This window comes from Myotis yumanensis, unplaced genomic scaffold (assembly GCF_028538775.1).
Source record: "Myotis yumanensis isolate MYYU_CA2020_CCGP unplaced genomic scaffold, mMyoYum1.0.hap1 SCAF_19, whole genome shotgun sequence".
NCBI lineage: Eukaryota > Metazoa > Chordata > Mammalia > Chiroptera > Vespertilionidae > Myotis > Myotis yumanensis.
This window is the reverse complement of record NW_027223770.1, coordinates 3,675,716-3,700,211: the sequence shown is the minus strand read 5'-3', so window position 1 is coordinate 3,700,211 and position 24,496 is coordinate 3,675,716. Positions and strand designations below refer to the sequence as shown.

At 45.1% G+C, this 24,496-nt stretch overlaps 2 protein-coding genes across 14 annotated transcripts in view; one reads left to right on the top strand and one right to left on the bottom strand.

The window, feature by feature from the left end:
* Nucleotides 1–8,074, bottom strand: part of ANKRD13A (ankyrin repeat domain 13A) — a 28,964-nt gene extending 20,890 nt beyond the window's left edge. Inside the window, exon 1 of the mRNA XM_070400253.1 lies at nt 7,738–8,074. Coding sequence (XP_070256354.1) covers nt 7,738–7,833 — 96 coding nt within the window. The 5' untranslated portion in view covers nt 7,834–8,074. The remainder of the gene's footprint in view (nt 1–7,737) is intronic.
* A 3,241-nt stretch (nt 8,075–11,315) lies between these two features.
* The window catches only part of GIT2 (GIT ArfGAP 2), a 52,452-nt gene continuing 39,271 nt past the window's right edge, over nt 11,316–24,496 (top strand). For 12 of the 13 annotated variants that reach the window (XR_011469049.1, XR_011469050.1, XM_070399915.1 and 9 more), the window contains exons 1-6: nt 11,316–11,473; nt 15,860–15,993; nt 18,075–18,187; nt 19,002–19,107; nt 23,199–23,285; nt 23,400–23,530. Coding sequence is in view for 11 of the 13 variants with exons in the window: in XM_070399915.1 (XP_070256016.1) it covers nt 11,422–11,473; nt 15,860–15,993; nt 18,075–18,187; nt 19,002–19,107; nt 23,199–23,285; nt 23,400–23,530 (623 nt within the window). In the remaining 2 variants the exon portion in view is untranslated. Of the gene's footprint in view, nt 11,474–15,859; nt 15,994–18,074; nt 18,188–19,001; nt 19,108–23,198; nt 23,286–23,399; nt 23,531–24,496 lie in introns of those variants that run through there. The other variant, XM_070399918.1, reaches the window with a different exon arrangement.

Genomic DNA, 24,496 nt, shown 5'->3' with positions numbered 1-24,496 from the left:
CACAAAACTGTGGCAATGTGTGTGAGAGATCATAAGTACAAAAACAGAAGACTATTTACACATTAATTATGGCAATATATGGAAAAACGAATGCTTGCATACGGGCACAGTTGAAATAGGAATTTGGGGGCTATAAATAAACATGATAGCTACTGAGTTCCTCTTTCTATAGAGTTAAATGCCTAATAAATAAATGCCAGCTACCGGCCTCAGATCATTGAGCACAACCTCAAGTTCTGAACCACACTCAAATTAAGTCTAAATAAGGCTTTCCAGAAATACAACCACCCTAAGAAATGTAGGGGATTTCTTAAGCACATATCAGCATTCAGGTGTAAAACAGGAAGCACAGGCATTTATGCAAAACGGAAAGTGCAGAAGAGAATTTAGGTCAGAATAAAATTATATTCTCCAGTTGGATTCTCACCAAAACACCATTCTCATTATTGTGTATTGAGTTCCAACTGGCCTGAAGTAGTAACATCCTTGGGTCCTGCAGACAATGTGCATGATCTGTCAGGCGTGTATGTGCACATTATTTATAGACAAATGTAAGAACACACACACGCGCGCGCACACACACACACACACACGCAGGCACCATCAGTCCATTTCCCCTCGAGGGTTTTCTTCCAGGTACAGACATAACTTCCTTCTGGTACCTGCATTGGGGCTCCAGAGCCAAGCGCCTGTTTCTCTGGTGGGAGCTCATTCTCAGTGGCTGGGCCCTGTCTTCCAAAGACAGCTCTGACCTTCCTTCCAAGGACACAATAAGCTGCCACAGGACTTTGGAATATAAAAATGGTAAGTGCCATAACACTTCGTAGAAAATGTGCTTTGTCTTGATTTGAGATGCTAGCTGTGCATGCATTAACTGCAGCCTCCAAAAAGGGCCTCTAGTAATAGATAAAAGAAAACTACAGATAAATTGCACTACACCAAAACGGAAAACTTTTATACTTCAAACTAGAGGCCCGATGCACAAAATTCGTGCAGGGGGTTCGGCCCTCGCAGCCCTGGCTTCGTCCGGAAGGTCGCCTGGAAGGTCGTTTGGCTGTCCGGTCTAATTAGCATATTACGCTTTTATTATTATAGATGATACCATAAAGAAAGTAAAAAGACAACCCATAGAATTGGGAGAAAAATTGTGCAAGTTATGTATCTGATAAGGGGCTAGTATCCAGAATATATAGAGAACTACTCAAGAATAAAAAGACAACCCAATTTAAACTGGCAAAGGATTTGGATAGACATTTCTTCAAAGATATGCAAATGACCAATAAGCACATGGAAAGATGCTCAACCTCATTAATTATTAAAACTACACTTCACACCCATTAGGATGACTACAATCAAAAGACAGACAATGACAAGTGTAGACAAGGATGGAACCCTCAAACACTGCTGGTGGGAATGTAAAATTTGAAGAAACAGCTGGCAGTTCTTCAAAAAGTTAACCATAGTGACTCTATGACCCCAATTCCTCTCGTAGGTATTTACGGGGGGGGGGGGGGGGGGGGGGGCAAAGGTCTGTCAAATGGTAAATGGATAAGCAAAATATATATACACAATGGGATTTTATTCAGCCATATAAAAAGGAATGAAGTACTGATACATGCCACAATGTGGATGAACCTCAAAAACATCATGCTAAATTTCATTAAAGAAGCCAGACACAAAGGCCACATGCACAATTCAATTTACATGAGATGTTCAGAATAGGCAATTCTATAGAGATAACAAGTAGATTAGTGGTTGCCTGGGGCTGAAGGGATTGGGAGAAATGGGGAAGTAACTAAGGGGTATGGAGTTTCTTTTGGGGGTAATAAAATTGTTCTGGAATTTGACACTGGTGATGATTGCACAACTCAGTTAATATACTAAAAACCACTGAAGAATACACTTTAATGGGTGAATTGCATAAGTGAATTATATCCCAATAAAGATATTTAAAAATCAATGTATGTATGTTTTATGTAATACATAAAACTAATGTACCGATATATTGTTTGATGAGTTGCTTAATTTCTCTTGAGTTTCAGTTTGCTCCCTTATAAAATGAGATCAATAAAAAACACCTACCTTACTGAGTTCTTACAAGGCACAATGCCTAACCCCATAGTAAGCATTAAGAGGAGTCGGCTCTTATTATCATATGCCCATACTATGTCGTTTTATACAAGCTGTCACTTTCTTCCTAAAAGAGATTTGTTCAAATTTCATTATAGTTGATAGTGAGTCTTAAGGTCCTCAAATAATGACATTAGTTCAGTGAGCAAGAGCTTTCAGAATTTCACTGAAATTCATTCAAAGCTGATTGTTTTTTCTTTAAGTTTCTTCAGGCCTGAGCTGTACCAAATTAAAAATACCCACCCCAGCCCAGCCAGCGTGGCTCACTAGTTAAGCATTGACCTATGAACCAGGAGGTAACGGTTCAATTCCCCATCAGGGCACATGTCCGGGTTGCAGGCTCAATCCCCAGGAGGGGGCCTGCAGATTTTCTCTCATCATTGATGCTTCTATCTCTTTCTCCCTCTCCCTTCCTCTCTGAAATCAATAAAAATATATCTAAAAAATACTCACTCCTTTTAAGTATAATAGTGGCCCCCAAAAGAAAAGGATGAGATTTCTGCATGTCTCCTTTCTATCTGTTAACTTAAGCCCCACCAACTTTTCTTGCTCAAAGCCTTCTCTGTCATCCTGCTGTCCTCCAGAGGCAGCAAAAGGCGGAGCTTTGAGTGCAGGCTGCAGACTAGGCATCAGTCTCACTTCCTGGTCCCTTCCTAGCCTCAGGTGAATTACTCAGCCTTCCATGCCTTGGTCTCAGTGAGAAGTACAGACTTTATAAATGACCACTGTTTCCTCTTGCGGGGCACCTCGGGCAACCACCTTCACTCGCGGACAGTCTCAGACTGCTCTGGTCCTCTGTGGCCTGAACTGGTTCCTCATTCCAAGTCCGGGGGGAAAGGTATCCACTGGCCTGGTTCTCTAAGGTGAGCCCGAGTTCCTGAGGGCCCAGGGGGAGCACCCGAGTAGCTCTAGGCGAGTCTAGGCTCTTTATCTTGGGATGTCTGGCCCTGGCTCACAGAAGGCTTCCGGCCAACAGGCACTGACTTGAGTGTGTGCCCAGTGGCCTCACGCAGCCTTGCCACAGGCGGGGGTGGACACCTCAGGGTGGCTCCCTGTCAGGCTCTGAGGACTGCTGCCTAGACACCTCTCTCCCCCTGGCCTGAATTCTGTGCTTTCACCTCCTGGTACCTTACTGGGGCTGGCCCTAGAGTCAGGCCTCATCTGCTACCATCTATCCCACTCAGTCCCAGTCTAAGGTGCACTGACTGGCCTTTGTATTTGTCCCCTTCATTCATTCATTCTCCCAGTGTCTTTAAGAAGTTTCTATTCATTCTCCCAGCACCGGTAAGAAGGCCAAAGATATGTAACAGACCTCTCTTGCTAAATGATAAATGGCATAACCATAACACAAATCATTTCAACTGCACCAACCAACTTGAAGGCCCCACTGAATATTAAAGACAGCAAAGCCGACGGGTTAAGAGGCACTTAATAAAGTGCCTGAAAGGAAGGCACTTAATACTGTGCCTTTGCTGAGCAGATGTTAAAAGCCTGAAACAATCTCATAGTTGACAAAGTTAGTTACTAAACAGCCAACTCCAGCTATTAGCAAGATATCGGGTTGGGGGCTAACACCCATGCAGAAGCACATACTTCTCAGCTTCATCTGGATAAACTGGATTCTTTCTGTTCTGCTGTTCGTAAAACAAAATTAAATTCTTACCAGTATGCCTGCTTCAAATCTCACTCATGGAATGGAAGGAATGAAGAAATGGATAGCAGAAACTTACTGGCAAATAAAACATTAAGTGAAACAGCTGGTTTTATTGCTGGGGTGGTAGGAATTTTTTGTTTTTAATCATGCAACCAGTATGTGTTCCTTTAGAAAAACTGGAACATACATAAAAAAGCTGAATACCCAGGATGATCATCATAATAACAGCAGCAGCTATCGCAAATGGTATTATACCCCTTTACTATCTGCCTGCATTTTCAGATGGGTTCTCTGCCTTATTTTCCACAATCCTGAAATGAAGGTACTTTTAATCAAATAAGTATAGCATAAGGGTTAAGAATACAGGATTAGGGCAGAGTCTGACTTTCTGGTTTTATATCCTGGTTCGACCACTGGCTAAGCATACATCAGAGCCTCTCCTCCTCAGTTTCCTAACCTGTAAAATGGGAATCATAATAGCACCCATCCCAAAAGACTGGTGTCTAGAATTAAATGTAAAACTGCACATAAAACATTTTAGCACAGCCTGGAGGTTTCATTATTGTTAGGGCACATGCCTGGGTTGCAGGCTCAATCCCCGGTAGGTGCCCTGCAGGAGGCAGCTGATCGATGATGTTCCTCTCTCATCGATGCTTTTATTTCTCTATCCCTCTCCCTTCCTCTCTCTCTAAAAATCAATAAAAACAAATTTAGCCCCGCCGGTGTTGCTCAGTGGTTGGACGATGACTTACGGACCAGGAGTTCATGGTTCGATTCCCAGTCAGGGCACATGCCCGAGTTTGTGGGCTGGATCCTCAGTAGGGGTCATACAGGAGGCAGCCAATTAATGATTCTCTCGCATCATTGATGTTTCTACCTCTCTCTTCCTCTCCCTTCCTCTCTCAAACCAATAAACATATTTTTAAAAATAATAAAATAAAAACGATATATTTACTTTTAAAAATCATTTTAAAAAAAAAAACACCCAAAAACATTTCAGCACAGCAGCTAGCAAAAACAGTAAGCTTTCAGTGTTACTCTTACTCTCCCCATTTTTATAGGCAATAAAACAATTCAGCAAGGGCAAATAACTTACCCATTCTCACAACTGAAATCAGCATTACCACTGGCCATTAACTCAACTGCCTCCAAGTCAGAAGTAGGTAGCTGGTTCATAATTAACAGAGGATCTCAATAAATATGAAAACAATAAAATATTTCCTAACTTGTATTTTAATAATATCAATTATCAACTTCTTGACCCTGAACCAGTTACATAATTTGCAGGGACCAGTGAAAAATAAAAATGGAAGACACCTTATTAAGAAAAAAAATTATGAATTTCAGGACGGTAACATCAGAGTATTAAACCAATCCTGAGCCCCTTCTGAGCACAAGGTAGCATGCCTTTGAAGCTAGATCAACTCAACCCTTTCAATGGCCAACTTTCAGAATTGAAATTGGGTTGTGTGGTCATGACAGTCAAGCTTCCACGGTCAAGATATTCTTTTTTAAAAAAATAAATGTTTTTATTGATTCAGAGAGAGAAAGGGAGAGGGAGAGAGAAAAATATCGACCAGCTGCCACCTTGCAAAGCCCTAAAGGGGTTCGAGCTCAAAACCCAGGCACATACCCTGAGCAGGAATCGAACCAGCAACCTCTTGGTGCACAGATGCTCAATCCACTGAGTCACACTGGATGGGTTCAAGATGTTCTTTATGATTACATTTGACCTTCCTCTTCCCCAAGGGGAATAGGTATACTGTGAAATGATCTACAGTGATAACTAATAACAAAGTCAAAACCAAGTAACTAGCAAGTATGAACAGTTTTCCTGAGACCTCCTTGACGGCTGAAGGCATTAAGGACCAAGTTATTCCAGGAAAATCTGCTGCAAAATTATAATTTTCTAATCACAAATGTCCTTAAGGTTTTTCAAGTTAAACACCACAGAGAACTTTCAATGAACAGCTTTATCACAGCTTGCAGGAAAAAGAGATAATTCAACTATGTCACATTACAGATTATAAACCAAGACTGCTCTTATCAAACAAGTTTTTCTATCAAGAACAACTCCAGTTTATTTAAACTCTTTTCTTCACCTCCAATGACTAGAAAGTGGGCTGTTTTCAGAAATCGGTATTGAAAGAGTGTGTGGTTTAATGATGATGATGAAGCTCTCTATCAAAGGGGATGTTAGTTCTGTGACTTTGTACTTTATCTTGATATTTCACAAGAAGCTGGACAGCCCGATACTGAGGAAGTGCAGATACAAAATGCAGCTGACCTAAAAACCAGGGCTGTTCAGTTGTTTTTAAAGTGCCCACGGTGAGACTTAGAGTTAAGAGCAAAATGATGGAGGACTCCCTCTGTAACAGAAAGGGAATGAAATCAGCAGGTATACTAGGATGCCTAGTGGTGAGTCATTTACTCTGGGGGCATGATCTAATTAAGACCAATGACTTACAATAAAGGTTTATTTTCATTGGATGGAGGATTTACATGAAAAAAAAAAAAGCGACTTTTGACTTCCAGTGGGTGCTCAACAGATTTGAAAGAAATATGGCAGGGCTCAAGAACAGCTCAGCATTCACCACTTACCAAATGAGTTGATGCTGACTGCTCAATGCTCACCAACCAAAAGACAACCAGTGCTCCTTTAACCTAAAATTCCTTGACAATTATAGTGTCAATTCTGATCCATTCGAAAACCAAGACTTTAGTGCACTGGATAAAATGAATCAACAAGAACAATTACGCCAAACAACTACAAATCCTTATTCTAACTGCTAAGTTTATTACCTCGTAACTTGAAGGCACCAACAACTCCCAGAATTGGAGGAATGCCTAAGCAGGGCTTCTCAAGCAAAACACTACTGACATTTGGGGCCCGATAATTCTTGATTGGGGGTTGGGGGGAGCGGGGAGGATGGGACTGTCTTGTGCACTGCACGATGCTGAGCTGCACCCCTGGCCTCTACCACTAGATCCCACTCCCCACTTGTAACAACCAAAACTGTCTAATGCATTTGGAGTGTCGGGGGCCAAAACCACTTCCAACTGAGAACCACAGCTTTATTTATTTACTTTTTACTATATTTTTGTATTTCAGAGAGGAAGGGAGAGGGAGAGAGAGACAGACAGAAATATCAATGATGAGAAAGTCATTGATCGGCTGCCTCCTGCACGCCCCACACTCGGGATCCGGGATCGAGCCCTCAACCCCAGCATGTGCCCTGACCAGGAATCGAACCCGTGACCTCCTGGTTCACAGGTCAATGCTCCACCACTGAGCCACCCCGGAGGTGCTGAGAACCACTACTTTAAAGAGAAGGTAATACATAAAAGACAAGGAATCCACGTACTTTGGAACAGGAAGGGACTTTAAGGATCCTGGGCGCCAGTGATTCTCAATCTGGGGTATGTATCCGTCTCCCTGGGCCGGAGAGGGAAATGCCTTGCCCAAGGTCACAGGGCGAGTTACAGCCTGGACTCCAAACCCACCCGAGCCCTTCCTTAGAGAAAAAGGGGGGGGGGGGGGGTATTGTTCTCGCCCCTCTGGGAAGAGCCTGGCTGGCTGAGACGGTGCGGTGCGCTCTGGAACCAGCGGCCACACACAAAACCCCGACTCGGTGTTTAATCGGTGGGCGACCTTGAGCAAAGCACAGAACCTCTGAGCGCCTCAGTTTCCCTTTCTTTCCAACGTAACAATAATAGTAGCTACCTCCTTTTTTACTTTGCTGCAAAGTCAAAAAGAGTTAATGTGATAAAGCCCTGGGCACGGGGCCCGGCACACAGCAAGCACTCAACCCAGGTCCTGTTCCGATCCTTGCCCCCGACCGGGGACTGAGGGGTCTGCGGCGCCCGAGGCAGCAGGCTGGAGAGGCCACGCGGCGAAACGACCCCGGAGCGCACCCTCCCCCGCCCGCGCCGGGCCCCGCCCCGCCCCTCACCTGGTCCCGCAGCTCCCTCTCCAGCTGCCGGTAGTCGTTGTTCCAGACCAGGAGGTGCAGAGGGAAGTGGCCGCTGGAGTCGCGGGCCGCGGACATGGCGAGGAGGCCGCAGCCGGGCCTCACCGCCCGCTGGCCCAGCCTCAGCCCCCGCGGGGTCTCCGGCGCCGCCCTCCCGCCCGGCGGCCGGCGAGCGCGCGAGAGAAGGGTGAGCGAGTGGGGCGCGGGGCGCGGCCGAGCAGCCGACGGGGTCAGGTGCGGGGAGCGCGGGAGGTCGGGTCGGGTCGGGGACCCGGTCAGCCGCGCCCACCCCGCGCCCCGCCGCGCTGCCGCCCGCGCTGACAGCTCCCGAACCGACTTCTGCGGACTGAACTGCCCCAAACCGGGAAGTGCCGGGAGCGAACCACCGCACACCGCGGCGGGGGGGGACGCGAGGCCAGCCCCCAGGTCCGGGGTCCCCTCAGTCCCGCCCACGTCCAGCTCCACGCCGGGAGGCACAGTGCAACTCCGCGGAAGATGTAAAATTCTCCCTTTGAGCCCAGGATCTGGAAATGGAGAACTCAGCCTGCCCGCCTCCAGCCCCTCACAAACTCAGCCTGCCCGCCCCAGCAACCTCATATGGTTCGGCCCACAACTGGGCTGCTCCCAACGACTCTGCGCTCAGGGGGTGACAACAGCTCATGGGCCGAACCATTCCGTTCGCCGGCTCCCTGGCAGCCTTTTGGACCGGGGCAGACGCTTCTATGATTGGCCAGAAGCCATTTTGGAAGTGGGCAACACCAAGCAGTTTTGAAGGGGGAGCTGTAAACCCTAGAGAAGTGGCATTAAATAGTTGCATGGCACGGAGATCCTTGTATCTCATGGTTTCTCAAGGCAGGGCGTTTTTGAAGGAGAGAGTTCTTTCTCTGGGGGTTGTGTTGTGCTTGGTAAGATACTGAGCAGCGTCCCTAGCCTTTCTACCCACTGGTTGCCAGGAGCACTCCCCCCAAAACCTCCAGGCATTGCCAATTGTCCCGTGGAGGAGGCGAATCGCCCCCAGTGGAAAACCACTGTTATATCTGAGCTCCAAACTAGGTTATGTTACCTATGGCTTATTCCACACATGAGTGTCCCTTTTTTTTTTTTTTTGAAGCTAGCCATTTGAATTTTGGGTTATGAATACCTAAACTTGACCACAGTCTGCAAGTATAAAGTTCATTCTTTGAGTTCCAACCTAAGAACTAACTATAGCTCCTGATTCAATAAAGAACCAAGTCAATTTACATCTACTCCTCGAGCGGAGCTTTCTCCACAGCTGTCTACAACTAGACTACATCGCTGGGTGAGATTCTTTAATGTATCCAGAAAGCTGCCCTCTGCCTTCTCGGCTTTCCAGATGCCTGCAACAACAGCTGCTGAAGAATCCTGGCCTAATCCATTCTCTGCATGTGTTGAGTCCAGAAGATTTGCGAGTCTCCCATCCAAAATAGGGTGCAGGAGCATCGGAATGGGACCCAGAGGCTCTAACTGTGGGACCTGTGGGAATTATATGGTTATACCCACACCACACGTTTATCAAAGTGGGGAGATGGACCAAAACCCAGAGCTTCTGAGACCTATTTGGAAGGGAGAGGGAGAGACAGAGAGAAACATCGATGTGAGAAAGACACATCGATTTCTCCCAGGGCTTCCTATCCTTTCAGAAACCTGAGCAACTTAATCTTTTCTCTTCTTGCCCCGTGTTTACTGGACACCTTTCTTATTCGTTCATTGAAAAACTCCACAATGGCTGCTTACCAGAGGACCCAAAGTCACACAGTACGAGACCCATAAGAGGCGTCCAATATTTGCTGAATGGAGCTCATAATTGTGTTTGCATATGAGAAATTGGTGAAGAAAACAAGATCCAGTCAGTACAGTCATGCTGACAAAACTGGTTCAGACCAAATGCGCCGAACCATGAGGAATATAATTTTTTAAAAATATATTTTTATTGATTTCAGAGAGGAAGGGAGAGAGATAGAAACGTCAATGATGAGGGAGAATCACTGATCGGCTGCCTCCCGCACATCCCACACCTGAGATTGAGCTTGCATCCCGGGCATGTACCCTGATCGGGAATCGAACCATGACCTCCTGGTTCATAGGTCAACACTCAACCACTGAGCCACACCAGCTGGGCTGTTCTCTTTTCTTTGTAACATTCTGGTAGTGTTTATGATTTGCAAATCTTAACACCCTTGAATAAATCTTTGTCATTTATTTGTAGTCAAAACCTCTTGACTTTTTTTTTTGCTTGGTTGACACATATAGCACATACAATAAATATTCACTAGCATTAGGGCCACGTCTCTTCTCTCCTCCACACTGATTAAACTCATCTCCTTGTGTTTATCTTATAGCATCCTGTAAATTACTTTAGGTTATCCATTCTTATTCTAAAAACAAATTGTGGCAAGAAGATAATAGTAATACCAAATACCAGTAATAATAGGAGCTACTATTATTGACAGCTTACTATGGGACAGGCACACCCATTTTTCTGTGAATTATTACATTTCTCCTTAGCCAGATAGTAAATATTTAGTTTTGCAGGTCATGTATGAGTTTTGTTGACTATTCTTCCTCTTCCTCTTTACCACCCCTTAAAATTATAAAAATCATTCTTCGATAGCAGGTCATATAAAAGCAAATCTAAGTTTCTTGGTAGATAACACAGTATCTCCATTTTGCTGAGGAGACTAAAACTGCAGGGTAAGGAACAGCTAGCATTCTTTTTTTTTTTTTTTTAATTTCAGAACATCCTGGGTGGTCACTTTAGGTGTCTGAGCTTGCAAGGCCAGGCCAGGCCTCCACACAGGCCTCCCCGGAGTGGGTCAGCTTAGCATGTGCCCCCCCCTTTTTTTTTAAATATATTTCTTTATTGATTTCAGAGAGGAAGGGAGAGAGATAGAAATATCAATGATGAGAGAGGATCACTGATTGGCTGCCTCCTGCATGCCCCCCACTGGGAATCAAGCCTGCAACCCAGGCATGTGCCCTTGGCCAGAATCGAACCTGGGACCCTTTAGTCCGCAGGCTGACGCTCTATCCACTGAGCCAAGCTGGCCAGGGCTAGCATTCTTATTTCACTCATTTTGCTGTAATCTACTGCAGTCGGATGTCAGTTCCATAAGGACGGGATGTTTTGTCTTCTTTGCTCACTTCTGTTTCTTTAGTGCCTAGAACAGTGTATGGAACATAGTAGGTGCTCAATACATATTTGTTGAATAAAGTAATGAATAAATGAATGAACTTGGCCACAGTGATGCTAGTGACTTGACTATTGATTGTCTCAGTAAGGTGTGGCTGCAGTTCCAATGGGTCAACAGGTGTTAGCTGCGCTCTCTGGTACGGTTCAGTGCTGGGTCCAGGCGACTCCCTTCCGGGAGGGAGACCCAACCCTAGATTGACAGGCAGGGCGTCAGGCGCTGGGGACCCATCTGCCCTCACTCAAGATGGCGACGAGGCGGCGTGCCCTTTCGGGTCACGTGACGCCCGACGCCACGGCGCCTCCCCACGCCTGCGTGCTGCGCCGCGGCTGCGAAGCGCTGAGGGTAGAGGCGCCGCCGCCAGCGCCGCGGTGGGACCCGTTAGAGCGGAAGCGCCGCCGCCGCCGCCTTCGCTGTCTCGCGGCTTCAGGGACCCGGCAGGTAGGAGGCGGGAGCCATGTCGAAGCGGCTCCGGAGCAGCGAGATGTGCGCCGACTGCAGCGGGCCGGGTGAGTCCCCCCGGCCGGGCCCGCTCCCTCAGCGCTGCTGCCCGGGACCCCTGCCCCACGCCGCCCCCACGGGTCCGGCGGCTCCCGGCGGCCGAGTCCTGCACCCCAAGCTCCCGGGGTCGCCACTCGGAGCACCCGGGGCCGCCCGGGGCGCGAGCCGTCCCGGGCCTGTCAGAGCCGGGCGGGCAGGGGGCCGCCGCCCTCCCGTCCCTCCGTCCCTCCCGTGCGGCGCGGGGCGGGCTGGAGGCCGGGCCGCTGCTGCCACAGGAAGGGGCTCGGGCCACGCACAGGAAGCCAATTGCAGAAGTCAGTGCGCGCTCCCGCCGCCCCGGAGGCGCAGGTGTCACTCCGGCCCCCGCCCCCCACCGCCCCGAGCCGCCGCTCCGCCGGGAGCCCTGCCCGGGTGGGCGACCTTCGCCGCTTCCCTCCGCCGGGACCAGCCGGCTGCCCCGGGGACGCCTTCCCCTCCCGACCTGGGGGCCCCGCTCCCCGGGGGAGTCCGGGAGGCCGGGGCTGGCACACGCCGCCGGCACTCGGGAGTCGACGCCGCCTCCGGTTCGGGCATCGGAGCGGCCCGAGTTCACACCAGCTTCTGCTTATGGGTGACCTTGGGCTGCGGCTGCGTTGGCCGGGCCCTGCCGTCCTCACTTTTTCCAACGGGCATGGCCAGGAGCCCCGCGTCCGCGGTGGGAGGACCCCGCGAACGCCCCGCCGTCACGGCATCTGGGCGGTGGTGTCCTCTCTCTGAATGGGGTTCCGGAGTACAGAGCCTTGGCAGCCCCTGGAAGCTAGAATTGCATGTCTACGCTGCTCATTGGTTACGGTTTACAACACACACACAGAGTCCCTGGCATTCAGGCATCTGGGGGCCTTGTCGGGGCAGAACCATCCCTCCCGTGTGTAGTTTTCAGGTTTAGGGTTCAGATCCATCTTCGGGACTGGACCTCGGTTGACAGGTCCCAGTGCTGTTTTCGGTGCTTGGGTTTATCTGCTTTGAATGGGAAGTCATTCAAGGTAAGATGGCTTCCTTGGCACAATAGCGCCCAATAAACAACCTTAATGAAATCAGGGAGCAGCAGTGTTTCTGCAACTGCTCCGAGCGGCATCTGGTTCCGTGGCCGCGGAGATGGGTGTTACACAGCCCGTGGTGACGCCGGCCTCTGTGGGTATCCCACGGCCCGGCAGTGCAGGGATGGTGCCCGCTGTTTCCAAGATGGGGAGCCGGGGGCAGGCCGTTAGAGAGGCGCTTTACCAACTGAGTTCGTGCGGGTGACACAAACTCCACTGTAGTCTCTCGACATGTTACTCGTTCCACTTCCTTATTTCTTGTGTTTTCCGTTGAACTGTCTGATGTGTTTGATTCACTTGAGGCTAGACTCGGACTTCCTCTTGGAGTGCATGTTCTTTAGCTCTGCGGGATGACAGGGGCAAAGGGACACACTGGCTCCATCGCCACCCTGAATGCTCCTTGCACTTCTTCCGTGTGTTGTGCATTTCAGAACGTTTTCTCTCCTGTTGTGTCATTTTAGTTGTCTCCTCTGCCTACTCTCTGAGACTTGAGTCACTTCCTTCCTGTTTTGAATGTAATTCGGCTACCTTGAAATGTTCTGTGAACTTGAGCAGCCAGGAATTTCTGCTGCTTTTTTGGTAAACCCTCGTGAAAGTTACCTTATGGTTAGGAATCCCTTTCAGATTTTGATGAATACTAAGGCCTTCTCCCCCCAAAGTGCACGCATACTTCATCTTTCATACAGAATTTATATTCAGATTTCTCAGTGGGGTCACAGACATTTCCGAAGCCCATTTGCTGTGCTCCTGGAGCCCAGGTTAAGTAGCTCCTGCATTATGCTTCAGATAAACTGCAAGGACCCTCGCCAGTTTGGGTCAGTGGTTAGTGCAGTGGCCTGCAGACTGAAGGGTCCTGGGTTCAGTTCCAATCAAGGGCACATACCTCAGGGTGTGTACAGGGGGGCAACCAATTGATGTATGTGTGTGTCTCTCTCTGTCTCTCCCCCTCCCTTCCACACTATCTAAAAATCAATGGAAAAATATCCTCGGGTGAGGAGTAACAAAAAAACCAAAACAGATAACCTGGAAGGGGTTCACCCAATATCATTTATATAAACTCAGTTTTACAGTGTTGTTAACATTCTGATGTTCTTTCCATAGGATTCTGATCTCTGATGTTAAAGTGATTGAGAACTTTGCTTAATGTGTGAAGTTCCAGTTGTCTTGTTCCTGTCTAATTTCCTCTTAGAACATTGTGAATCTACTGAATAGATATGTGAAAACCAAAGCTGTGATTCGAAACAGTCTCTTTTTTATCACTAGTAATGGTACAAAAAGCAATGTTATGTGTCTTTGTAGGGATCCTTCATCTTGATGTTTTGAGTCTTTACTTTTTAGAATGGCATAATAGTACTGAATTATTTTCTGTTCTATTTCATGGCAAACATTTAATCATCTTAGTAAATATTTACATCTTAGTGAATATTTTACCTTTAAAAATGAATCTAGTTCATTTAAAATATATTCTACTCGGAGTTTTACTGAGATTTTTACTATAGTAATGCAGTGTTCACGTGAAACATTCTACATTGTAAGTATTAAGAATCAAAAACTTTTTCCAGCCTGGCTGGTGTGGCTCAGTGGTTGAGCGTCGACCAGTGAACTGGTTCAATTCCCCATCAGGACACATGCCCAGGTTTGGGGTCTGATCCCCAATAGGGGGCATGCAGGAGGCAGCCAATTGATTTTTCTCTCTCATCGATGTTTCTATCTCTCTCTAAAAAATTAATTTAAAAAACTTTTTCCAGTGGGTCATGAATTTCAGTGGACTCTTGAAAATATCTGAGTGTTACTCAGAAAATAATTTAGAAAAGTTATAACAGTTAAAATTACTGAGTACTTACTATATGCAAGCAACTTTACTTACTTTTTATATCCTCACTATCCTGAAATGTGTATATTCTCATTTGATCCATGGTGAGGATGCTCAAAATAAATAAATAAATAAATAAATAAATAAATAAATAAATAAATAAAATAACTTGCTTAGCTCATTATGTGAGAAGTGGGAGAGTTGGGATTCAAACCCTGGACTGCTTGTCTCCAGAGCCAGTTCTCTTAACCACCACACTCTCTGACTCCTAGGATTTGTCTTTGATTGAAATCCCATAACTTTTCATTATATGGTTGGAAAGGATTTGAATAAACTGTTAAAAATGGTAAAGATGGTGTACATGCATTTTAGAGATTTTTGTGGACATTGGAGAACTTTTAAATATAACCCTTAGACCAGGGAGCTTGTGTGGTACCTATTGTCACTCCATTGTGAGTCAGATGAAATGTAGGTCTTTTTTCTTTTCTTTTTTGTTTTTGTTTCTAAGTATCCAGTGTACTTACCCAATGTGAATTATTCTTGCCGCTTACAGTGTGAATTATTCCTGTTTCAATAGCTGTCTCTGGAACTTCATAGGAAAAAAGTATTACACACACCAAAAATATTACTCATTTTTATTTGACATCTTTGCTTCTTTGAAGCCACTGTTACTACAGATCTGTTCTTTCAGAGCAGTTGCAAGATTGGACTCAGTAGTTTATTTATTTTAATATATTTTTATTGAGAGGAAGGGAGAGAGAGAGAGAGATAGAAACACCAATGATGAGAGAGAATCATTGATTGGCTGCTTCCTACTGGGAATGGAGCCCACAACTTGGGCATGTGCCTTGACTGGGAACCGAACCATGAACTCCTGGTTCATAGGTTGACGCTCAACCACTGAGCCACACCAGTCGGACCTCAGTGGTTTATTTAAAACAACAAATGGATATCCTAGAACATCTCCCTAGTGGAGGAGGCCAGATTTCCCAGTCAGTCCTCAGAACCACACAGCTGAGCAATTTTATAGTTTTGTCACTTGCAGCTTTCTGCTAAGCAGATAGGCATATAGATTTGTAGCAATCTTTTCACCGTTTTCTTTGTATAATGCTATGTGGATTATTTACTGTCACAGTTATATTATTTTGCCATTTGTGGAGATGGATTTAAAATGATTCATCTATATCCTCTTAATTTGCTTCTCATGTTGAATGAAAGAGCATGTATCTGAGGTGGTAGATCCCATTAGGGCTTCAGACTGTGGCCCTGAACCAGAAAGGAGATAACTGCTGATATAGGATTTCAACTCATGTTTTTAGTCTCAATTAACATTGTACCCAATCAGCTAAGATAGGTTTTATCACCAGCTGGATATATTGATTAGCATACTACAACAACAAAAATGTCCTATTTTTCTGAAAAACCATACCTCAGTCATCTTTTGCCATCTGGCAGCAAAGCAAACAACTGGTATCCTCGCCACTGAGATTTCATTTTCTTTCCAGATCCTTCCTGGGCATCAGTAAATAGGGGAACTTTCATATGCGATGAGTGCTGCAGTGTCCATCGGAGTCTGGGGCGCCACATCTCTCAAGTAAGGCATCTTAAACACACACCGTGGCCTCCAACATTGCTTCAGGTAAAGGAAGCATTTTTCTCATGGTTTGTAATTTAAGTTTTTAGGGCTCATTGTTTTAGCAACTAAAGTTTCCCCTACTCCTTAAATCATACAAAAATGTTTGAATCATAACTGAATAGAGTGCTGTGCCCATCTTAAATGCATCATAGACAGATAGAGAAGTAGTCATTCAAATTTCTTGGTACTGCTTCCCTGCTGACTTTCTAGAAAGTCTCCAGAAACTGTTTTTAAACACCTCATTGTTTCCACATACCATGGTGAATGTTTCTGAAAGCTACTGCTTTAGAAACTTTTGTTAATGTACTTATCCCTCAGTACCTGCTAATATTTTTAGCACTTTTTTCCCTCCTTTGATAGAAGCACAGACTGGGATTTCTCAGAAATTTCTGAAACATCTGATTTAAAGTTGTTGTTACTACTTAGAGAACAAACTCAATTAACATGTTTTGATTGATTGCCTAACACGCTGCTAAGTGTTGTGTGTTGTTTTATTTGCGATTCAGTGTCATGTCATCTGTATTTCTATTTTGGGGTATACATTCTCCAAGTTCTGTTGGAACAAAGAATTAAGCATGTGTTTCCCCTTCCTTTGTCTTGAGTACATTTTTTACTAAGTCTATGGCAGCTGCATAACATGTCCCTTAAACGTGCCTGTACAAACCAAGGGACCAGAACAAGTGGGTTTGGGTCTCTGATGTGACAGTATCTCCACTAATGTAAAAAACAGATGGGCCATGTTAGCAGTCATGCTTTGGAATGAAATTGGGAGATATGGTTTATTAATAACTTTGCTCACAAGTTTCTAACAGTTCATTCTATGTGAAAGTAAGTGGGTGTTTACTGTTCCCAGGTCTGTGTTTACAGATTTTTATTAGAAGATCTGAATAAAGTCTAGAGATTAGTAGTTTAAAATGCCAGGGTTGACCCTAAAACTTTTCCCAGAGTATGATACATGAACCCCCAGTGGTACTCAAGACAGATGTAGATAATACTTCAATATTTATTTTGGAGGTTGCATTATATTAATGTGTATATGAAAGCTATAAGCACCACATTAAACCATAATTGCTAGAGAAAGTTTTAAAAATGAGTGGATTTAAAAAAAAAATACCAAGTGGATAGTCTAGACCCGTGGTCGGCAAACTGCGACTTGCGAGCCACATGCGGCTCTTTGGCCCCTTGAGTGTGGCTCTTCCTAAGCCTTAGGAGTACCCTAATTAAGTTAATAACAATGTACCTACGTATGTAGTTTAAGTTTAAAAAATTTGGCTCTCAATAGAAATTTCAATTGTTGTACTGTTGATATTTGGCTCTGTTGACTAATGAGTTTGCCGACCACTGGTCTAGACCAGCGGTTCTCAACCTGTGGGTCACAACCCCTTTGGGTGTCGAACAACCCTTACACAGGGATGCCTAAATACATCCTGCATATCAGATATTTACATTACAATTCATAACAGTAGTAAAATTACAGTTATGAAGTAGCAACGAAAATAATTTTATGGTTAGGGGTCACCACAACATGAGGAACTGTATTAAAGGGTCACGGCATTCGGAAGGTTGAGAACCACTGATCTAGACGGTACATGGGTTGTTAAGAATCTTGTAAATAGTATTTGGATAACCAGTCATGGAACACTGCCTTAAAGTGTCAAAGTACTCTTCCTTCATCTATAATAATAAAAGTGTAATATGCTAATTAGACAGGACGTCCTTCCGGAAGACCTTCCGGACAAAGCTGGTGCTGGGAGGGAAGCCTGGGTCCCAGGTGCCAGAGGGAAAAGCCGGTGAAGGCAGCCGGGGGAAGGAAGGCCTACTCTTGCACGAATTTCGTGCATCGGGCCTCTATTAATATATAAGAACAATATAATCAAACCCATTTAGATATTTAGATATCTACTGGTCAAATCTGAATTCTGTGTACAGGTTCATCTTTCATGCTCTAAAATCAGAAAATGATGATGTGTGTGATGCCAGTCATGCTAGTTTTTGTAATGGGGCTTTGTTTTCCCTGTTCAGTGATTACCACTGAATATTTGTGGAAAGAAATTAAAATATGATGTTATACTGCTTGGTTTTAGATGGTTGAAACCTTATATAATAATGGTGCTAATTCAATATGGGAGCATTCTTTGCTGGACCCTGCCTCTATTATGAGCGGAAGACGTAAAGCTAATCCACAGGATAAAGTACAGTGAGTGGAATGTTTATAAATACTTTTATTTCTTTGGGACACATGGACCCACTGAAAGGAGTGTAGCTATTTTTGACCAGCCTCCACAGGGCAGCACAGGAGCTGGTTACCCCAATTGTTCCTTGAACTCTTTGCTATTAGAAATGCAGAACAAGGGGCTCTGGCCAGGTAGCTCAGTTGGTTAGAGCATCGATACATCAAGGTTATGGGTTCGATCCCCAGTCAGGGCATATAAACAATCAACCAGTGAATGCATGAATAGGTGGAACAACAGATCGGTGTTTCTCTTTCTCTCTCCCTTCCTTCCTCTATCTCTCTAAAAATCAATAAAAAATAAAAAAGAAATGCAGAATAAGGACAAGCATGGGACCATCTCTTTTTCATGGTTACCCAGCACAAGTCAGTGGTTTCACCAGTTTGAAACTAAGGCTTGAGGGCTGTTGGTGTAATCAGATTTAAGCTTAGTATTCAAACAAGAGGTCTGTCTGACCAGACACCTGGGTTCTGCACTCTAGTCAGCCTGATGCCTTGCCTATAAGATGGGATGAAATGCTGCTTCCTCCCAAGGTTGCCAGGTCAATGAAAAAATTACACAGAGAAAAGAGATGCTATAAAAAGCAAGCATTCAGTCCTGGCCATTATAATTACTAATAATATGTTTTTAGACCCACTGCTGTAAACTTACTTCAGTATTGCTCATTTTATTCTTGAGTAGGGAATGTGGGTCACTTCCTCTTCTTTTTACAGCCTAAAGAATGGGGAATGTCGTATCTGAACTGCAAGTGAAATGTTCTTTTTTCTGTTTTTCAACCAGTCCTAATAAAGCGGAATTCATCAGAGCCAAGTATCAGATGTTAGCATTTGTCCATCGTTTGCCCTGCCGGGATGATGATAGTGTGACTGCCAAAGATCTCAGTAAGGTGGGTCATACCTTTTAAAATCTCTACAATTACTGGATGAAGCAGTGTATTGTTTTTGTTTAGGGAAAAAAATAAACTTTAAAAGGAAGAAAAGAAAAAACAAAAACTGCTATCTAGTCACAAAATAACTAATAACAGCTTTTCATTGCATTTGGTTTTGTCTTTATTCTTAATTCAAATGGCAGCCATTCATGTTAGTATAGGTAAGGGCATAGAGGAAAAATAAGTATCTAGAAATCTATTTGTGTTATTCTGATATGGTTTGAAAATTATGTTTCTACTAGAGGCCCGGTGCATGAAATTCTTGCACTCAGGGGGCCCCTCAGCCTGGCCTGTGCCCTCTCATAGTCAGGGAGCCCTCGGGGGATGTCCGACAGTCAGACATCCTTAGTGCTGCTGCGGAGGCTTCTGGCTGAGCGGTACTCCCCCTGTGGGAGCGCACAGACCATCAGGGGGTAGCTCCTGCGTTGAGCGTCTGCCCCCTGGTGGTCAGTGTGTGTCATAGCAACCGGTCGTTTTGCCATTCGGTTGATTTGCATATTAGCCTTTTATTATATAGGATAGGATAAGTTTTTTGTTTGTTTAACTTTGAAGTAGAAACCCTCACAGTTTCTAGAAGGGACTAGAAAGTTTGTGGGATTTCTTCAGGTCTCTCAGTTGCATACTTAAAAGAAGATCTTCAGGAAGCAGGGTGTGACTCAAAGCTGTAGTACATGGGGTGGTATATTATACTTGTAAAATGAGTAGTTTGTTCTCTTTATGTGGGCCTTTGGCTTGTTTTTGAGAGATGCTACAAGAAACCTGCTTTTCTATTTTCAAAGCATTGCTTTTGGCAAATGTTCACACACAGCACGAGCATTCACAGTTCAGAATTTTAAACTTTGCATAAACATTTTTACTTCTTTGTTTCTTTTTTTTAAATTTTTTTATTTTATTGATTTTTTACAGAGAGGAAGGGAGAGAGATAGAGAGTTAGAAACATCGATGAGAGAGAAACATCGACCAGCTGCCTCCTGCACATCTCCCACTGGAGATGTGCCCGCAACCCAGGTACATGCCGTTGACCGGAATCGAACCTGGGACCCTTCAGTCCGCAGGCCGATGCTCTATCCACTGAGCCAAACCGGTTTCGGCTACTTCTTTGTTTCTTGCTACTTCCATTTCTTATTACTTCTGATTATTAGTAAGACTGGGTATGTTTTTTTTACCACAGTTTTTAAAAGTAAAATAAATTTTAAATATAAGTCTTAGATACAGATGTTAGAGTGGATATCTTTATTCCTATGATAAGGGTTATTGCATTTCAACAATTTGGTCAGAATTGAAGGCAGCTCATCTTCTGAATGTATAAGTACTTTTCTTCAGTAGTGCAGAATTTGGTATACCACAGGCCCATTTCCCACCTGAAAGACTTCATTAGAGCATTGTATACAAGGCCAAGAATACTGGTGTGGAAAGGATGCAATATAAGGCAGAACCCTGCAGTATTAATAGCTGTCCTGCTGTTATGGCTCAGTTGGTTGAGTGTTGTCCTGTGCACTGAAAGGTTGTGGGTTCGGCTTCTGGTCAGGGCACATGCCCAGGTAGCAGGCTCAATCCCCAGTTGGGGTGCACGTGGGAGGCAACCAATTGATGTTTCTCTCCCTTCCCTTCCACACTCCCTAAAAAAAAAAAAAAAAAAGATAATAAATACAATAACAGCTGTATTTTTAAAATATTTCCTACGTACCAGGTTCTATGCTAGGTACTGTACTGTATCATTGACTCCTTACAGTAACCCTGTGAATAGGTGGCATTATTATTGGCATTTTAGAGATGAGGAAACGGGTTCAGATTGCTTAATGAACCTCCTCAAAGTTACACAGCATAAAGGTTTATATGGTTTGAAATTCAGGTCTATCAGACTTCAGAGCCATGCTCAGCCACCTCTTCAGACTACCTCTCACAAGGTATAATTGTGCCACTTAGACAGGTCTTTTTTTTTTTTTTTTTTTTTTTTTTTTTTTTTTTTTTTTTTTTTAAATTAAATCTTTATTGTTCAGATTATTACATTTGTTCCTCTTTTTTCCCCCCATAACTCCCCTCCTTCCAGCTCCCACCCCACCCTCCACCCTCACTCCCCACCCACTGTGTTCATCCATAGGTGCATGATTTTTGTCCAGTCACTTCCCGCATCTCCCACACCCCTTTTTCCCCCAAGAATAGTCAGTCTATTCCCTTTCTATGTCCCTGATTCTATTATAATCACCAGTTCATTCTGTACATCAGGTTATTTATTCACTTGATTCTTAGATTCATTTGTTGATAGATGCATGTTTGTTGTTCATAATTTGTATCTTTACCTTTTTCTTCTTCTTCCTCTTCTTAAAGGATACCTTTCAGCATTTCATATAATACTGGTTTGGCGGTGATGAACTCCTTTAGCTTTTCCTTATCTGTGAAGCTCTTTATCTGACCTTCAATTCTGAATGATAGCTTTGCTGGATAAAGTAATCTTGGTTGTAGGTTCTTGGTATTCAGCACTTTGAATATTTCTTGCCATTCCCTTCTGGCCTGCAAAGTTTCTGTTGAGAAATCAGCTGACAGTCGTATGGGTATTCCCTTGTAGGTAATTGAGCCTCTTTCTCTTGCTGCTTTTAAGATTTTCTCTTTGTCTTTTGCTCTTGGCATTTTAATGATGATGTGTCTTGGTGTGGTCCTCTTTGGATTCCTTTTGTTTGGGGTTCTCTGCGCTTCTTGGACCTGTAAGTCCATTTCTTTCACCAGGTGGGGGAAGTTTTCTGCCATTATTTCTTGAAATAGGTTTTCAATATCTTGCTGTCTCTCATCTTCTGGCACTCCAATGACTCTGATATTAGACCGCTTAAAGCTGTCCCAGAGGCTCCTTACACTATCTTCACACTTTCGGATTCTTTTTTCATTTTGCTTTTCCAATTGGGTGTTTTTTGTCGAATCTTTGGTTTGATTATTGTACTCCTCTGGTCTGCTATTGGGTATAATATTCTTTATTTCAGTCCGTGTATGCTTACTTTCTAATTTCTTTATCGTAGCATCGAGGGTCTCATTAGTTTTCGTGAGGTTCTGCACAAATTTATGGCAAGCCCTCAAAATTGCGATTCTTAGCTCCATATCCTCCATTTCTGTCATGTTTTTTTGTCTCCGCATCTTTTATGCTTTCTTGGTGCACCCCCTTGTGGTCTCTGTGCGCAGTCTTGTTCTAGCCAAGCCTTAATTGTTGTAGTTAACACTAGAGGGATTTGACCCTCAGGCCGACTGGCTATAGGAATCAGCTGTGCGGAAAACGTCTGTCTTCTGGGGAGGCGCTAATCCAGCCTTTGCCTGAGGCGATCGGCAAATGGCTGTGCGCAGGCTTTGGGCGGGGCGGGATCAACAGGGCAGGCGGAGGGAGCAGTTATGGCCACGCTCAGTCCCGTTCCCAGAGGCTCTGCTTCTCAGAACCCCGGCAGCCGCTGCAAACCTCGGAGAGAAAGCTGCCCTCAGGTTCCAACTGATGCCGGGTAATCCCGCTTCTCCCGTTTGAGTCTGGGTCCCTAGAGACTCGCCCGGATCTGGAGCCCAGAGTCTGAGACTCACTCCCGACAGAAAACGACAACCGCGCCCTCAGCCACCAGCCCGCTTTCGCGCGCACCTCGGTACCTTTGTATTTTCCACACTGCGCCGCCTCTGAGCCTCGATTTGCTGTTCTCTTTCCTTCTAGTTGTAGAGTCTCTCTTCAGCCAGCCTTCCTGTGGTTCTGGGTGATGTCCGTTCAGTCTTTTAGTTGTATTTTTGAAATGGTTGTTTGCGGCAGCGGTCTCCGGTGTTTACCTACGCCGCCATCTTGGTCGACTCCTTAGACAGGTCTTGCATTTGGGCAGGTCAGCCTTCCCAGCCCTAGTTTCCTTATCAGTAAAATGGGCCTGACTCCGCCTTAGCGTCCAGGGCTGGTTGTCACCAGCAAGGGAGAGACTGCTTCATCCCCTTGCTGAGCTAAGTATGACTGACATATATCAAAATGGTCTGCCAGCTGCTCTAGTCTATCACTCTTTACACTTTTAACAGCATTCCTTTTTTGTTTGTGTGTTTTTCAGCAACTCCATTCAAGCGTGAGAACAGGGAATCTTGAAACCTGTTTGAGGCTGTTATCTTTAGGAGCACAAGCCAACTTCTTTCACCCTGTAAGACAGCAGGAATTGATCTACATATTAAATTGAAACTAAGTGGGTTGTGTTCATGTAGCCTTTTCTTTATTAAATTTGCCTTTTTGTCTACGTTTTATTAATGATTCTTAGGAAAAAGGAAACACCCCACTCCATGTTGCCTCCAAAGCAGGACAGATTTTACAGGCGGAATTATTGGCAGTATATGGAGCAGACCCAGGCACACAAGATTCCAGTGGGAAAACTCCTGTTGATTATGCAAGGTTAGAGACCTAGATTCTTGTCACTTCTCTCTGTTTGAGCTTCTTTGTATTTTGTATGATTCATTGTTAAGTTGCTAAATTGTGTATGGTTAACATTTAACCCCTTATAAAGATTTACATGCGGTTATTTTCAGATGACTTTTCAAATGAGTATCAGCTCAGAACCTGGGAAAGTAGAACCATAACCAGTCTGCTTAGCTTCCAATCTTTTGTGTGATTCTTTATAATGCTATGGTATTTAAGCCATAGTTATACTCCAAATCAAATACTAAGAATGGCAAAACACACTCCTCAATTTTTATATGTTTTTAACCATTGCTTAAACTTAAATGAGTAGGTAGATATGTGATTAAACGATTATAGTAAAACTAGAGGCCCAGTGCATGAAATTCGTGCATGGGGGCAGGGAGGGGGGGTCCCCTCAGCCCAGCCTGCACCCTCTCCAATCCGGGACCCCTCGGGTGATGTCCGACTGCTGGTTTAGGCCCGATCCCCAGGATCGGGCCTAAACAGCAGTTGGACATCCCTCTCACAATCCGGGACCGCTGGCTCCTAACTGCTCAGCTGTCTGCCTGCCTGATCGCCCCTAACTGGCCCCCCTGCCAGCCTGATCACCCCTAACAGCCTCTGCCTGTCGACCTGGTCACCCCCCAACTGCCCCCCCCCCCCACCAGCTTGGTTGCCCCTCATGGCCCCCCATGCCAGCCTGGTCACCCCCAACTGCCCCCCCTACTGGCCTAGTCGCCCCTCACTGCCCCCCTCTGCTAGCCAGGTCACCCCTCACTGCCCCCCTGCCAGCCTGGTTGCCGCCAACTGCGCCCCCTGCCGGCCTGGTCACCCCTCACTGCCTCCCTCTTCCGGCCTGGTTGCCACTCACTGCCCCCCCTGCCAGACTGGTCACCCCATGCAGCCTGCTGTTCGGTTATTTGGTCGCCCCTCACTGCCCCCCCTGCTGGCCTGGTCGCC